General features: G+C 38.5%; 4 protein-coding genes and 2 non-coding genes across 6 annotated transcripts; 4 read left to right on the forward strand and 2 right to left on the reverse strand.

Moving 5' to 3' along the window:
• Positions 1-873: 873 nt before the first annotated feature.
• Positions 874-2,869, reverse strand: LOC117129971. The gene is made up of 2 exons (XM_033283160.1): positions 1,325-2,869; positions 874-1,272 (listed from the first exon to the last, which is right to left on the reverse strand). Exons 1-2 carry the CDS (start codon positions 2,867-2,869, stop codon positions 874-876), a joined length of 1,944 nt encoding a protein of 647 aa, XP_033139051.1.
• Positions 2,121-2,227, forward strand: LOC117129972. The gene has a single exon (XR_004453473.1). It is a non-coding gene; the product is annotated as a small nucleolar RNA R71 (small nucleolar RNA).
• Positions 2,870-4,811: 1,942 nt separating the features above from the next.
• On the forward strand, positions 4,812-4,891 carry TRNAL-UAG. The gene has a single exon. It is a non-coding gene; the product is annotated as a tRNA-Leu (tRNA).
• Positions 4,892-5,013: 122 nt separating this feature from the next.
• LOC103857606 (40S ribosomal protein S14-2) lies at positions 5,014-6,226 on the forward strand. Its single transcript, XM_009134817.3, has 5 exons — positions 5,014-5,171; positions 5,298-5,417; positions 5,504-5,549; positions 5,655-5,870; positions 5,961-6,226. The coding sequence occupies exons 1-5, from the start codon at positions 5,169-5,171 to the stop codon at positions 6,026-6,028; spliced, it is 453 nt and encodes a 150-aa protein (XP_009133065.1). The 5' UTR covers positions 5,014-5,168; the 3' UTR covers positions 6,029-6,226.
• A 487-nt stretch (positions 6,227-6,713) lies between these two features.
• LOC103857607 (ubiquitin-60S ribosomal protein L40) lies at positions 6,714-7,873 on the forward strand. The gene is made up of 5 exons (XM_009134818.3): positions 6,714-6,922; positions 6,998-7,084; positions 7,178-7,280; positions 7,491-7,557; positions 7,656-7,873. The coding sequence occupies exons 1-5, from the start codon at positions 6,820-6,822 to the stop codon at positions 7,680-7,682; spliced, it is 387 nt and encodes a 128-aa protein (XP_009133066.1). The 5' UTR covers positions 6,714-6,819; the 3' UTR covers positions 7,683-7,873.
• A 771-nt stretch (positions 7,874-8,644) lies between these two features.
• LOC117125650 (beta-fructofuranosidase, insoluble isoenzyme CWINV4-like) lies at positions 8,645-11,958 on the reverse strand. The gene is made up of 6 exons (XM_033283158.1): positions 11,699-11,958; positions 10,732-10,740; positions 9,763-10,622; positions 9,280-9,689; positions 9,070-9,184; positions 8,645-8,982 (listed from the first exon to the last, which is right to left on the reverse strand). The coding sequence occupies exons 1-6, from the start codon at positions 11,880-11,882 to the stop codon at positions 8,788-8,790; spliced, it is 1,773 nt and encodes a 590-aa protein (XP_033139049.1). The 5' UTR covers positions 11,883-11,958; the 3' UTR covers positions 8,645-8,787.
• Positions 11,959-13,125: the final 1,167 nt, after the last annotated feature.

Here is a 13,125-nt window from a genome sequence, read left to right on the forward strand (position 1 = left end):
AAAAGCAATGCATTTCCACATTATTCAGCTCAGCATTCACAATGACAGGATATGTGGAATTCGGACCTAAGAAAGCGTACCTGAGCCCTTTGGGAAGGGGTTTTAGCTCAACTTTGGGAGCCTTGAGCTCGCCCAGGGATCCTCTGGTTGGTCCGGTTTAGGGGTCGCTCCAGATGGAGTGGTCTCGCGCCTGTTGATATCCTCCTCAGACTTAGACTTGCTACCATTCTCCCCATACTCCTGCGGAGTCAAGCATCTTGGCATATCCATCTGCATCAATGTTCACCATACCTGCTCGGCTTCAGCACGCACCAGTGCAAGTTCCAGTGGGTCTTCGGTAAGAATCTCCTCGATCATCCTTCTTGTGGTGGGAGAGGATCAACCCTTCATTGACCTCAAGGTTTGTCCATCCAAATGGCTTCTTTAGCAACTCATCCATTTCGAATTGCATAACTATGTCCCCAAGATTCAGATCACATCTTCCCTGTCGCACATCAATGATAGCTCCGACAGTACATAAGAATGGTCTTCCCAAGATAGGGGGTCCTTAGACTCTTCTTCCAATTCCAGAACAACGAAGTGCTGGGCTGGAACAGTGGTGTTCCCTACTTTCACTTGGAGATCCTCTAGAATACCAACAGGAGATTTGACTGATCTGTCTGCGAAAACCAAGGAATCTTAGTTGGTTTGAAGGCGTGTATCCGAGTCGTAAAGCGACAGAGTAGGGCATTAGATTCACGCTAGACCCAAGATCCACCAAGGAGCAGGCGAAAACTGTCTTCCCAATCTGAATAGAGAGGACAAATTTGCCGAGATCTCTCGTTTTTTTATTTGCCTGTTGATGAAGCACTGCGCTGCATTCCTTGGAAACTGTCATGAACTCGCTCTCGTCTGATATTTCCCTGAGATCAACCCCTTCATAAAGCTACGCATGGAGGGCATCATCTGAATCGCATCCATCAGGGGAAGTCGGACGGTTAGATCTTCCAGCATCTTCCTGCATTTTATTTCCTCCTTGTCCTTACGAGTGACCTTCGCTGGAACAGGGTAAGGGACTTTTGGAATGTATTCGCGAGGAGAAACAGCCTCTGGAATCGGGCGCACTGCTTCAGCCGGTTGTTCTGAGCGTGGCGAGGCTGTTTCGACTACCGGCTCTGTATTCCCCTCATCTGCTTGGTCGGCTAGCGGTTGCTCTGACTCTTTCTGCTTGCCTTTCTCAGCCGCGGTGAACCTTCTCCTTTCTGGCTCGGAAAGTTGCTTCCCGCTTCTTAGCTGAACCGCATTGCACTCCTTGGGTTTTTGTCTGTTTTACCAGGTAGAGTACCTTGCTGTCTCTGACACTCTCGGCAGTCTGAGCTATCTGAATGTCCATTTGTCTCATATGGCTTGCGACATTATCATATTTGGTGCTCAGGTCTCCGAACATATGGTTCATCCTAGTATTGATCTCAGTGGTGACCTGGTTCAGCGCTTTCCCTTGGAGCTGTTGTCCTTGGAGGAGTTGCTGCAGCATGGTTTTAGTTTCATCTTGCGGAACAGCGACAGGGGTGGAGGTAGCGACTTGAGTGTTCTGGTGGTTCTGTATTTGAGGCTGATTGCTCTGCGGTTGGCTTAGAACATATGTTCGGGGCTGATAGTTCTTCTGATATCCCGAATACTGGCCCTGGTTGTTCTGCGCCGGATCAACTTGTTTGTCCTGCTTAGGCCAGAAGAGTTGTGGATTGTTCCTTACGTTAGGGTTTGGGTGATAATTCTTCAGCTGCCACCCTTGTCCATTTACGTAACTTACTTCCTGCTGATCGTCTCCTGCCTGCTCAGCTTCAAACGCCTTATCCCCCGCATTTTTCTCAGGAGTTGCTTCTTCCATTATGAAAACCTGGCTCTGGTTTCCTTTCAGCAGTTGGTCCATCTTCGCCGCTATATCGTCTATGCTGTTCACACTTTTAGAGCGATCATGCTCTTTGTTCTTGTTGTGTGAACTAGAAGCCATGTTCTCAATCAGCGCGAATGCACCAGGAGTGGTCTGAGTCATGAAATCTCCGTTACTAGAGGAATCAAGGGTGTTCCGGTACTCATAGCTCACTCCATCGTAGAACACCTCCAATATGTAATCGTCATCAAACCCGTGGTGTGGACATTCCCTCTGGTACTCTTTATACCTCTCCCAAGCTTTATAAAAGGGTTCATCAGATTTCTGCTTGAAGTTGGAGATTCTATGCCTTAGAGCCGCGGTTTTGGATTTTGTGTAGAAGTGGCTCAGGAATGCTGATCGAACCTGGTCCCATGAGGTTAGAGAACCGGTTGGGAGAGATTGCAGCCAACGTGCGGCTTTCCCTTCGAGAGAAAATGGGAACAGCGTGCACTTGACGTAATCCGGTGGCACTCCATTTGAGCGAGAGAAATTGCAGATCCTCTCAAAGGCCTCTATGTGGTCCATTGGTATGTCTGAAGTGAGGCCACTGAATGTGCTCTTCTGTACCAGACCAATCAGAGCAGGTTTGATCTCATAATCCTGTCGAGTACAGGGTGGAGGGTTGATGGGAGAGCGGTTAGTAGCAAAATTCCTCGGAAGGTTTCGCTCCCCAATAAGAGCACCACGCTCCTCTCGCGCAGCGTTCTCGGCTGCTTGCTCTTGTGCAGCTTGTTGCTGATTCTGGATGGTTTGCTGCATCTGCTGTTGCTGATTCTGCATTTGTTGTTGAATGAGTGCCAATGCAGCAGTGAGGTCATCCATATTGCCATGATCACCCATGTTGGTGTCGGTTATTCTTGGCTGTTGACGGTTCTGTCTTTCTAATCTTGCGAGTTCTTCGTTAGTCAGCTGATGTAGTGGTCCTTGTGCGTTGCTCCGAGTATGTCTACTGGTCATGCACTTGGATCATCTGTTCCAACAAAGAAGTAAAGCAAGTTAGATATCTCAGGCTAAATATTAAACCGAAAAATAAGGTAAAAGCTTAGTCCCCGTCGCAACGGCGCCAAAACTTGATACACTAAAAATGAATCCTTGCTACTGTCAAGTTAACAGTGGTAATTATAGTATTTGAGATTCAATCCAGAGGACCAGTTTACTCTTTACTCTTATGAGTTCAATGTCAAGCTGAGAAACAAGTGGGTTTTGAAAATTAATTGCGACAAAAGTAACAAGAATGCCTAGGTAGTTTGAATTCAATTTAAATGAAGCTGGCTTAGGGTCAATAATCGGATGTTACTTGCAGAACTGAACAACTATTCAAGTGCGATGAAATGCGATCTAGAACTCAGATCACTCAGCTGGAACAACTCACTATCGTGATCTTGATCCCTATGCGAGTCGGTCTTGAATCCTAAGCTCTCGCTTGGAACAAGACGCGAAAGCAAGCTTTAGATGCGAGATCTGATTAGTTCACTTAATACCCTAATATCTACTCTCGCTGATTAGGGATACTAAGCTCATTCAATATATGTCGACTTATCTCCTAACGGTTAGCTAGAGGATTAAATCATAGATCCGACATTAAGTGATCAGTTCAATGCAGGCAGTAAGATCAATATGAATGAAGATAGTTGAGATCACTTATTTGTGTTCAGTTCATGCGGCTAACACCCTACAACCCTAAGCAAGCTTTGCCTACTACTCAATCATTAAGCAGGATGACACAAACAAGATTTCTGAATAATACTGCATATAAAATAGTAAAAAGACAAAGGGTTCAGGGAAATCTTCTCGTGAGAATGAGAGATGGAGCCTTCTCCCTTACAAGTTGCGTAGAATCCAAAAAGCAATTTAGGTTTCCTTGTAAAAACTAGTGTAATCTTAAGAAAACGATAGCCTCCCCTTCTTATAGGGGGGCGCTGGTGATAGGGGAATAAGAGAAAGAGAAAGTCGAAAACTAGGGCAAACTCCAGAATAGGAAGTTTCCTTAACGATCGGGAACAGTCTAATGCTTGATCTCTTCTGGAGCAACCCTTGGGTTGTTCTAAATGACTGTTCCATGTTGAATCCTTCAAAACAGCATCTGACTTCCTGAAACTCTCTCCTTTACTCTTTCACCTGTTCCCAACCTGGAATGATGTAAATTAAACACGAATTAGGACTGAAAATGAGCTCAAAGTGCACATGTATTGGTATTAAAAACACCACATATCAATTGACCCCATTTAAAAAATTAATTTGACCCCACAAAAATAATTATAAAACATTAAAGACAAAATTTAATTACAACTAATATATTTTATTTTTAAAACTTTGGATTTATATTAGTTTTAATTTTATTTTTTTATAATTACAAAAATTTAGTAAATCACTAAACATATTTTGTGATTTTAAACATTGTTAATGTTAGTTTAATATAGAAACATTAAAAATAAACAAACTTAAAAAAAAGTTTTAAGCTATGAGTGAGTATCGAATATATTTGTAGTTTTTTTGGAGTATTACATTTGTAGTTTTTTGGTCGTTTATATATTATGCTTTTGAATTTTTTCTGATCCTTCTGGCTCCACCACTGAACTCACTTACAGCTAAGTTTTTATAGTCCCAATCCAACCATCGAGCATCCTATGAAGAGAATGAAAAACTCGTTTATTTCAGATTAGACGTTGTAAGGGATGCAATGTCGGATGATTCATTATTCCATTATGAAGTGTAATAATAGAGTAGGGTTGAAATATTTTTACTCTATTTTAGAGGAAAAATGGAGTTTTACTTTAAGATGCTTAAGAGAATTTAAAAGAGGTTTTGAACTTGCTCGAGTCTCATAAAACTACAATTAATCCAATGTCGACACATTGTAAGTGAACCTATTTGAATAAGTAGAGGACTTAACAAAACTGATAGTTTGGCCGAGTGGTCTAAGGCGCCAGATTTAGGCTCTGGTCCGAAAGGGCGTGGGTTCACATCCCACAGCTGTCAACATATTTTTTTTTAATATTTCAAATCATGAAAACGACGCCGTTACCTAGGTATCAACAAGCGAGTGATTCATCTGCTTCGACACATTGGGCTGGCCCAGTAGTTAAGATTTGGCCCAATACTTATTTGGAAAGGGCTTATCGAGCTCACTCAGAGAAGTCATAAACCCTAATATAAATTCGATATCTGATTACTCTCCCTCTTGCCAAATCTCTGCATCGGCGGCGCAACTACAGGAAGAAAGACGATCTTTCACATCCGATTCTTGCCCTAAAACATGGTAAGCTTCGTCTCTCAGATTTGACCAGAAAGAGTTTCGTTTCGTGTTAATTGGAAGTTATGATCTTTGATGAATGACTATAGTGCTGTGATTCTATGTATAGTAATAAAGTTTAGCGTTGTGTAGTCGAGGAGAAAGACGAGAGAGCCAAAGGAAGAGACAGTGACACTTGGACCAGCTGTTCGTGATGGAGAGCAAGTCTTCGGTGTTGTCCACATCTTCGCTTCCTTCAACGACACTTTCATTGTATAGTTCTCTCTCACTAGTTTGTCCATTTTCATGTGTATAGGAAGCTTACATTGTATCTGATTTACTTTTTTTTTTGTTTGCAGCACGTTACTGATTTGTCTGGACGTGAAACTCTTGTCCGTATCACTGGTAAGCATCGGTTTGATTTATAATGATGTTACTTAAGTCTCTTAGAGTACCACTCTTTGTGTGAATACGATTAATAGGTGTAATGTTTTGTTTTGGCTGGGTTAGGTGGAATGAAGGTGAAAGCTGACAGGGATGAGTCCTCACCGTATGCAGCTATGCTTGCTGCTCAAGATGTTGCTCAGCGTTGCAAGGAGCTTGGAATCACCGCTATGCACGTGAAGCTCCGTGCCACTGGTGGAAACAAGACCAAGACACCTGGTCCTGGTGCTCAATCCGCTCTTAGAGCTCTTGCCCGTTCTGGCATGAAAATTGGCCGCATTGGTAAGTTGCATAACCTATACTCAACTAAGAATTGGTTTTTATGTGTCTTGGGCATTTCTAACATTGTGGTTCTTGTTGTTGTTGTTGCAGAGGATGTTACTCCGATCCCAACGGACAGTACCCGCCGAAAGGGTGGTAGAAGAGGAAGGAGGCTCTGAGTTTTTGGCTTTTTCTTTGCTCTTTATTTCATTTCGTTAGAAGAATGTTTTCTTGAGTTTTCTGAAAGAGTTTCGAAGTTGAATGCTTTTGTTAATTGTGGAACAACATTTTTCTGCTATGATTAGTCGCATTCGCGAATGACTTCAATTGTTATTTTAAAATGCCATAATTTTCATCTCTGAATTAGTGAGACAAAATATCGGTTCAATACCAGCCATTTGCATGTACTCTTCAATTTCTGTTAGTGTTTCAATGGTGAGCTCATGATTGGTACAAAGACATGAATAAATTGTCAGTTGAGTTATTTGGACTTGTAGTTGTCATGTGCAAGTACCCAATATGTTCTATGCGGACAAACCAAGACCTATGGTTTCATGTCTTCTTCACCAAAAAGTTCTCAAAGCATCCAACGCTATCTTTGAGGGGAGCATACAGTACGACTAGTAACATATGGAGATAAATTTGTAAGAAAGCAATACTACTTAAGGCTCTATTCTAATGACACAAAGTATGCGCCATTGAGTTAACAACTTCTTGTAAAAATGAAAAAAAAAATTGAAAGCTAGTAGATATCTATCTACAAATTTGTTACATAACAAAGATGGTTAAGGTCATGCTAATCGAGTCGCTAAAGCAACATTCACCCAACTTCTTGTCCATAAGTTAATGGGCTTTAGTATCAAAGGCCCATCTAAATGATCAACATTAAAACCCTAGAAATGAAGGACAAACTATAAACATTACTCTTCAAAGCAAACTCTGTTTTTTAGAGGCTCTTGCGGCGGAGAAGATGCAGATTTTCGTGAAAACGCTAACGGGCAAGACCATCACCCTCGAGGTGGAGAGCAGCGACACCATCGACAATGTCAAGGCCAAGATCCAGGACAAAGAAGGTACCTTCACTCTCTCTCGTCTTTTTTTTTTTGAAAATGATGATCTCTTATTGATCCGGTTTGCTCTGTTTTCAGGAATCCCTCCGGATCAGCAGAGGTTGATATTCGCCGGAAAACAGCTTGAAGATGGTCGTACCTTGGCTGACTACAACATCCAGAAAGGTTTTTTTTTAAAATACACTTCTTTTAGTGTTGATTACTTTTACATATGATTGTATGTTAATTCAGTGCTCTGTTATTTTGGGTTGTAAACAGAATCGACTCTGCATCTTGTCCTGAGGCTAAGGGGAGGTATCATTGAGCCGTCTTTGATGGCTTTGGCTCGTAAGTACAATCAAGACAAGATGATCTGCCGCAAGTAAGCTCATCACTCCTACCTCTTTCTTTGTTTCGATGAGTTTAGTTTAGTATTGGAGTAATGGGTTGAGTGATGTTGTGTTGATCATTTTTTGTGAACCCATGATCTTAGCTCTTTTGTATCTTAATAAGCGTTAACACCTCTGTTCTTGTGGATAAAGTGGTTTCTTTTATGTGATTTTGTGTGAGTTTATTATATCTTTGTTTTTAGGTGTTACGCTCGTCTGCACCCAAGGGCTGTGAACTGCAGGAAGAAGAAGTGTGGCCACAGCAACCAGGTTTTTGCTTCCGTCTCTTTTTTGATTCTTTGCTTTACTATTTTTAGTTGTGTTTTTGTGATGAGGTATTGATTTCTGATTCTGTTTTTTTTTGGCAGTTGAGGCCCAAGAAGAAGATCAAGTGATTTGTTTTTTTTCACCGGAGGCTCGTTTATCTATGTTATGTTTTGTGTGTTTCATCTCTTTTGTTTTGACACAAACACGTTTATGTGGATTTTTCACTAGTAATTCTGATTTTCTTTGGCATTTTATATAAAATTCGAAACTGTGTCACAAACTTGTTTTAGTGGATTTTAATCCTAGTGGATCAAAGTCATGCCTTAATTTTCTTAGAGGTTAACGTTTTTGAAACCATAGCAAAACATACAGCACTAGTAATTTACGGCTTAGACCATCTCCAATGGTTCACTCTATTTTTTACTCTAAAATAGAGTGACTCTATAATAGAGTTGTGATATATTCCAATGGTACTCTATTTTAGAGTGAAAAATAGAGTGATGAACAAACAAAAAATAACTTACTCTATATATAGAGTAAACCCATTTTTTACTCTATTATAGAGTGAAAAATAGAGTACCATTGGAGCATTTTTACTCTAAACTCTATTTTAGAGTGAAAAATAGAGTGGGGTTGGAGATGCCCTTACGTGTCATTGCCATCATTTATTTTAACTGTGGTCATTTGAGATTGTACAACAAAAACTCGATCAATGGACTTGTTAACATGTCATTGTTGAAAACTGAACAAAAATATTACAAGTCTTGGCTACACTCTCCCGAAAAATCTAATTATTAGAGATTTTAGGAGTTTTAGCTTTGATTTTAATTTATTTTTTCACTTTTCAAGTTCCTGTTTTGTATTTTAATGATTGGCTTAAGTGTTGGCGGTGTTCATGTTCTTCTTTTACAGTTTCTACTTCAACTCAAATACCATTGCATTTATAAGTTCTTCTAGAGTCTATCTATTACTGTTGCTCAATAAAAGAAAGAGTCTATCTAAATACTGAGTGCCTTGGGGCGCAAGGCTCCAGTTCCTTGCCTTAAAAGCGTCATGGGCCTTTTAAAACACTTTGAAAGATTCTTGTTGGTTTGCATTCTAAAATTATTTTTATTGAGTGATTAGTAGAAAGGTACAAGACGTCCATATATAAAGCATAGACTTCTCTAATCAAATTGCTAAACAGAAAGCTCCAAATTTTCTCTATTTTAACCAACGCTAAAGGATCTATAATTAAGTAGCTCCATTATTCATCTCCAAAGGCCTCTCCATGCTCCAAGCATCAAGACTCTCTACGTTCACAGTTTGTGTTCCATTATTAAACACATACAAATGTGCATTCTCTTTCACTGCTTTTATCGGATACACTCTTGACGTTATCACTGTCTTCCCTAACGCTCCAAAGCTCTCTACTACCGAATGGTCAATCTGTAAATTCATAATTCAATTTTATGTTACATTACATTTACATAAACAAACTAAAAATATATGAAAAATGAATATCGTTATACATACCAAACTCCTTAGAGAGATCCTTCCATCAGCTAGATCAACATCCACAAAACCAGCAAATGGTGGCTTATACATCCTATCTTGTTTGAGTGGACCCCTGTCTTGCTTTAAGGACGAACTATAACGATATGTTACATTGATGTTAAAATCTTTAAATGAAAGAATATTATATATATATATATGTTAAGGATATAGATGGTTGTGGAAACGTACGGTCTAGCATCGGAGCACATGAGAACCTTCGGCTTATTTGTGGAAGTGTCTTTGAAGACTCTAAAGAAGACAGGAGTGTACTCTTCTAAATCAGGAGTGGCGAATGTGATCAGACCAAAAGGTCCTACACCACCTGTCACGTTCGAGCCTTTCACTCTACACAAATCTAACGGTTTGTATGTGTAGCTCCGGTCGAATGGCTCAGCTTTCTCTAGACTTCCAACGTTGAATGTCACCTCCACGTCGGCCTGAGCAGGAGTGATTCCTTTTACTTCTAAGCGTTGACCCATCTTGATGTCTTTGTTGTTCATTCGGACATAACTACTTCTTAATGACTCTATTTCTTCAATAGGCCAAAACACTAATTGCTTCTTGTTTGTTGAGTCAAGAAGCACCGTTCTTGGAATTACCTATAATTATTCAAAAATTGTTTAAAAGAAATTGAAAATTAATTAAATTATTAGTTTAGTTAAGATATATAACCTGAAGACCAGCCCAGCCCTTGGATATATCATCTTCAACGGTGTCAGATTCATTAGCCCAACCCCACAAGATTCTTCTGTTCTTTTTGTAGTCAAAGAATGTCTTGGAGGCATAGAAGTTACCGTAATCAAATCTTAAACCGTCCCAGCCATCTGGCGATTCACCGTTTGGTACATAACGGTCCTTGTTAGGATAGTATTTGCCAAGCGTGTAATACTCGTACCGTGTCATGTCCAAGCTAACTTTCAACACGTGCTTAGCGTTTGGACCGGCGTAATCTAAGTCCAAACCGTTCTCAAAATCGGTTGTGGAAACCGGGAAGAAGTCAGGACATTCCCACATACCGGTGGATTCTTTGGAGTGGATAGGGTGCTTAGCTTTGACCCAATGCTTAAAATCTTTGCTTCTGTAGATATATCCGATTCCTCTATGCTTTCTTCTTGACCCCACGACGGTTCTCCAATGTCCATCTTTGGAGAACCAGGCCGTGGTTGGGTCACGAAAGTCTGAACCATTCATGGTATAATCTGGCACTGCAATCGGATTATCATCTGGTTTAATCCATTTTCTTAGGTATGGGTCCGAGGGATCCTTCGGTATTGCGTAGTTTTGGATTTGAGTTTCGTTTTGGTTAATGCCGGTATAGAGGATAACCGGTCCTTTTCCCGGTACGAGTGTTATTGAACCGGACCATGTACCTTTGATGTCGAACCATTTGGAGGGATAGATGGCATGTTCAAGAGCCTCCCAATTCACCAAGTCTTTTGAAACCGAATGCGCCCACACAATATTACCCCAAACTGCACCTTTGGTGTTATATTGGTAGAAGAGATGGTAGAAACCTTTGTAGTACAATGGACCTGCGTTCCAGAAACACCTAGATTAAGATTATTTTACATATAATAACAATGTACTACAATTATCATAAGAATATATAGAATTATACAAGTACTTATCTGATAAACTCACCATTTGGATCTATTGGGATGGTCGAGAATGCCACATGGAAACACACACGAAAACAAAGGTTAGTCAAGTCATCAAAATTTAGATTTTTAAAGAAACTAGATAAGATAAGAGGATATACGATACAATAGAATCACATGAAAGTCTTTGGTAGAACACAACTTGTAGATGAAATTAAGAAAATGTGAATAAAGGAGGATAAAGTGCAACAAAATATATATTATACGAAGTGCCGTATCTTGGTAGTTATAGTTACTTATTACTAGATAATGGTTATCTTCACGCAGAGACAGAATTTCCCTTTTGGCAAAAAGATATATTTACAGAAACACATGGCCACACAATCACAGATAACTATAAAGCATACATTTTATACAAAAATAAGCATGGCTGCGTTCTCACGTGATATATGATATGTTTCTTTTGGTGCATATGAATTTTCTAAAGCTAATTAAGACTTTAATACTAACACATTTTTTTTCCGTTAGAAATTACATAAATAAATAAGTTTAGATTTATACCCCATAACCCTTTTCTCAAAAACACACTGACACACACACGCATATATATATATCAATACATGGATTGTTAGGGAATATAATAACGGAGGGAAGTTTCCTTCCTAAAGAATACGGGAACTTTTGTTTCTTTCAGATAAAAAAAATGGTTTCGTTCATTGAAACACCGGTTTTAGTATAACATGCAAATATTGGATTTGAAAGAAAATGAAGAGTTTTTAATCTGGCTATGCAAATAACGTCGTAGTGGAATTAGCCCTAATACCAGAACAAGAAAAAAAAAACAAAAAAAAAAAACCTAAAAACTAAGCATCAAAGCAAAATTCGTTATAAACATACATCTAAGGAAACAAATGCTTTCATAAATTATATATGAAGAGGGACAGATCATCGATGTACCGTTAATCCAATTTCATAAATTATATATGAAGAGGGACAGATCATCAATGTACCGTTAATCCAATGCTTTGGAGGTTGAAAGTGAAAAGCGGATCTGTGAAGATGATTCACTGACTCAACTGACTGAGACTGCAATTTTTCATAAACTTGATGAAAAGCCTCAATTCCTTTGATATTATTGCCTAAATTGATTAGTACAAGCAATAACATCACAGAAATAATACTTGAGACACCCATTTGATCCAAAAACTCAGGATTTAAGTGATGTTTGATAGTTTTGTGTGTAGAAGTTGAGTATCCAGAAATGGATAACTGGAAAATATAGTTGTTGTGGTGTTTATATAGGCTAAGGATGAGGAGGAAGATAACTTTTGGGATAATGTTAGTTTAGTGAATTTTTACTATAAACTATAATTAGAAAGATATACATCAGGTTGATTTTAAGTTTTAACTTTTCTTATCCAAATTGAAGTTGAATTTATTTGGTCGACAGCTTTACTCCTTCTTTCTAGGAGATCTCTTAGGTGTAGTTATCCAAAGTTTGATAAATATATTAGTTCACCAATATTATTGGATTATATTTCCATGATTTATGTGACGACCCGTTGCTCACGTGAATTGATATATTTTACTATAACTTCTACAATAATGAAGTTAATTATGGCAGCATGTCGATCTGCTCTTGTTTACTTGAACAAGTGAACATATTTTGTATCAAGCTTGCATTTCAAACTCTTATTATATAAAAAAGGGTATGATATATTATAGATAGATTAAATATTCAGCCTTGATATAATATGTAAATAGAATTTGCTGTCATAATAGAATTTGTTTCTTGGGTACAATTATATATATATATATATATTCCAGCCTTGATATATATATATAATATATGTATATTATATATATCATAAGATGCTAATATGTTAATCTTTGGGAGGAAGAAAGTTGAACCGCAATTTTAGTTTTAAAAAGGTTGAACCAGAATAATTCTATCATGTTTTGATCTGAAGAGATTAGAAGTTTAAGGACTGAAACTTTTTAATTATAAATAGATATATAATAACTATAGATGAACATTATAATAATTTAACGTAAATGAAATGAAGGTTTGCAAAGTTGATTAAACAAAGGAAAAAAACTTGAAAACACAAGGTATCCGTATGAGATAATCTATAGGATGAACATTATCAATATCTTTGAAAGTTGACATGTTGACATGCAAAAAAAAAAAACTAAAGTTGACATGCATGTATCCGTAATCGATCTAAATCAAGAACCAGTTTAAACCAGACTCACACAGAGACAACACTAGAGTCTAGAGACATAACGAGCCTAATGACCAGTTATATTTTAGCAAGTTGTCTTAACTAGAGCAGGCCATCACATCATAACTCCAAAAGTGAGCAAAGATTCTTCGCACAGTTTCAAGTTAACATCTTTAGCATTGAACTTACTTGCACAACTTTTAGGCTACTTG

The sequence above is a fragment of the Brassica rapa genome, unplaced genomic scaffold (assembly GCF_000309985.2).
Source record: "Brassica rapa cultivar Chiifu-401-42 unplaced genomic scaffold, CAAS_Brap_v3.01 Scaffold0267, whole genome shotgun sequence".
Classification (NCBI taxonomy): domain Eukaryota; kingdom Viridiplantae; phylum Streptophyta; class Magnoliopsida; order Brassicales; family Brassicaceae; genus Brassica; species Brassica rapa.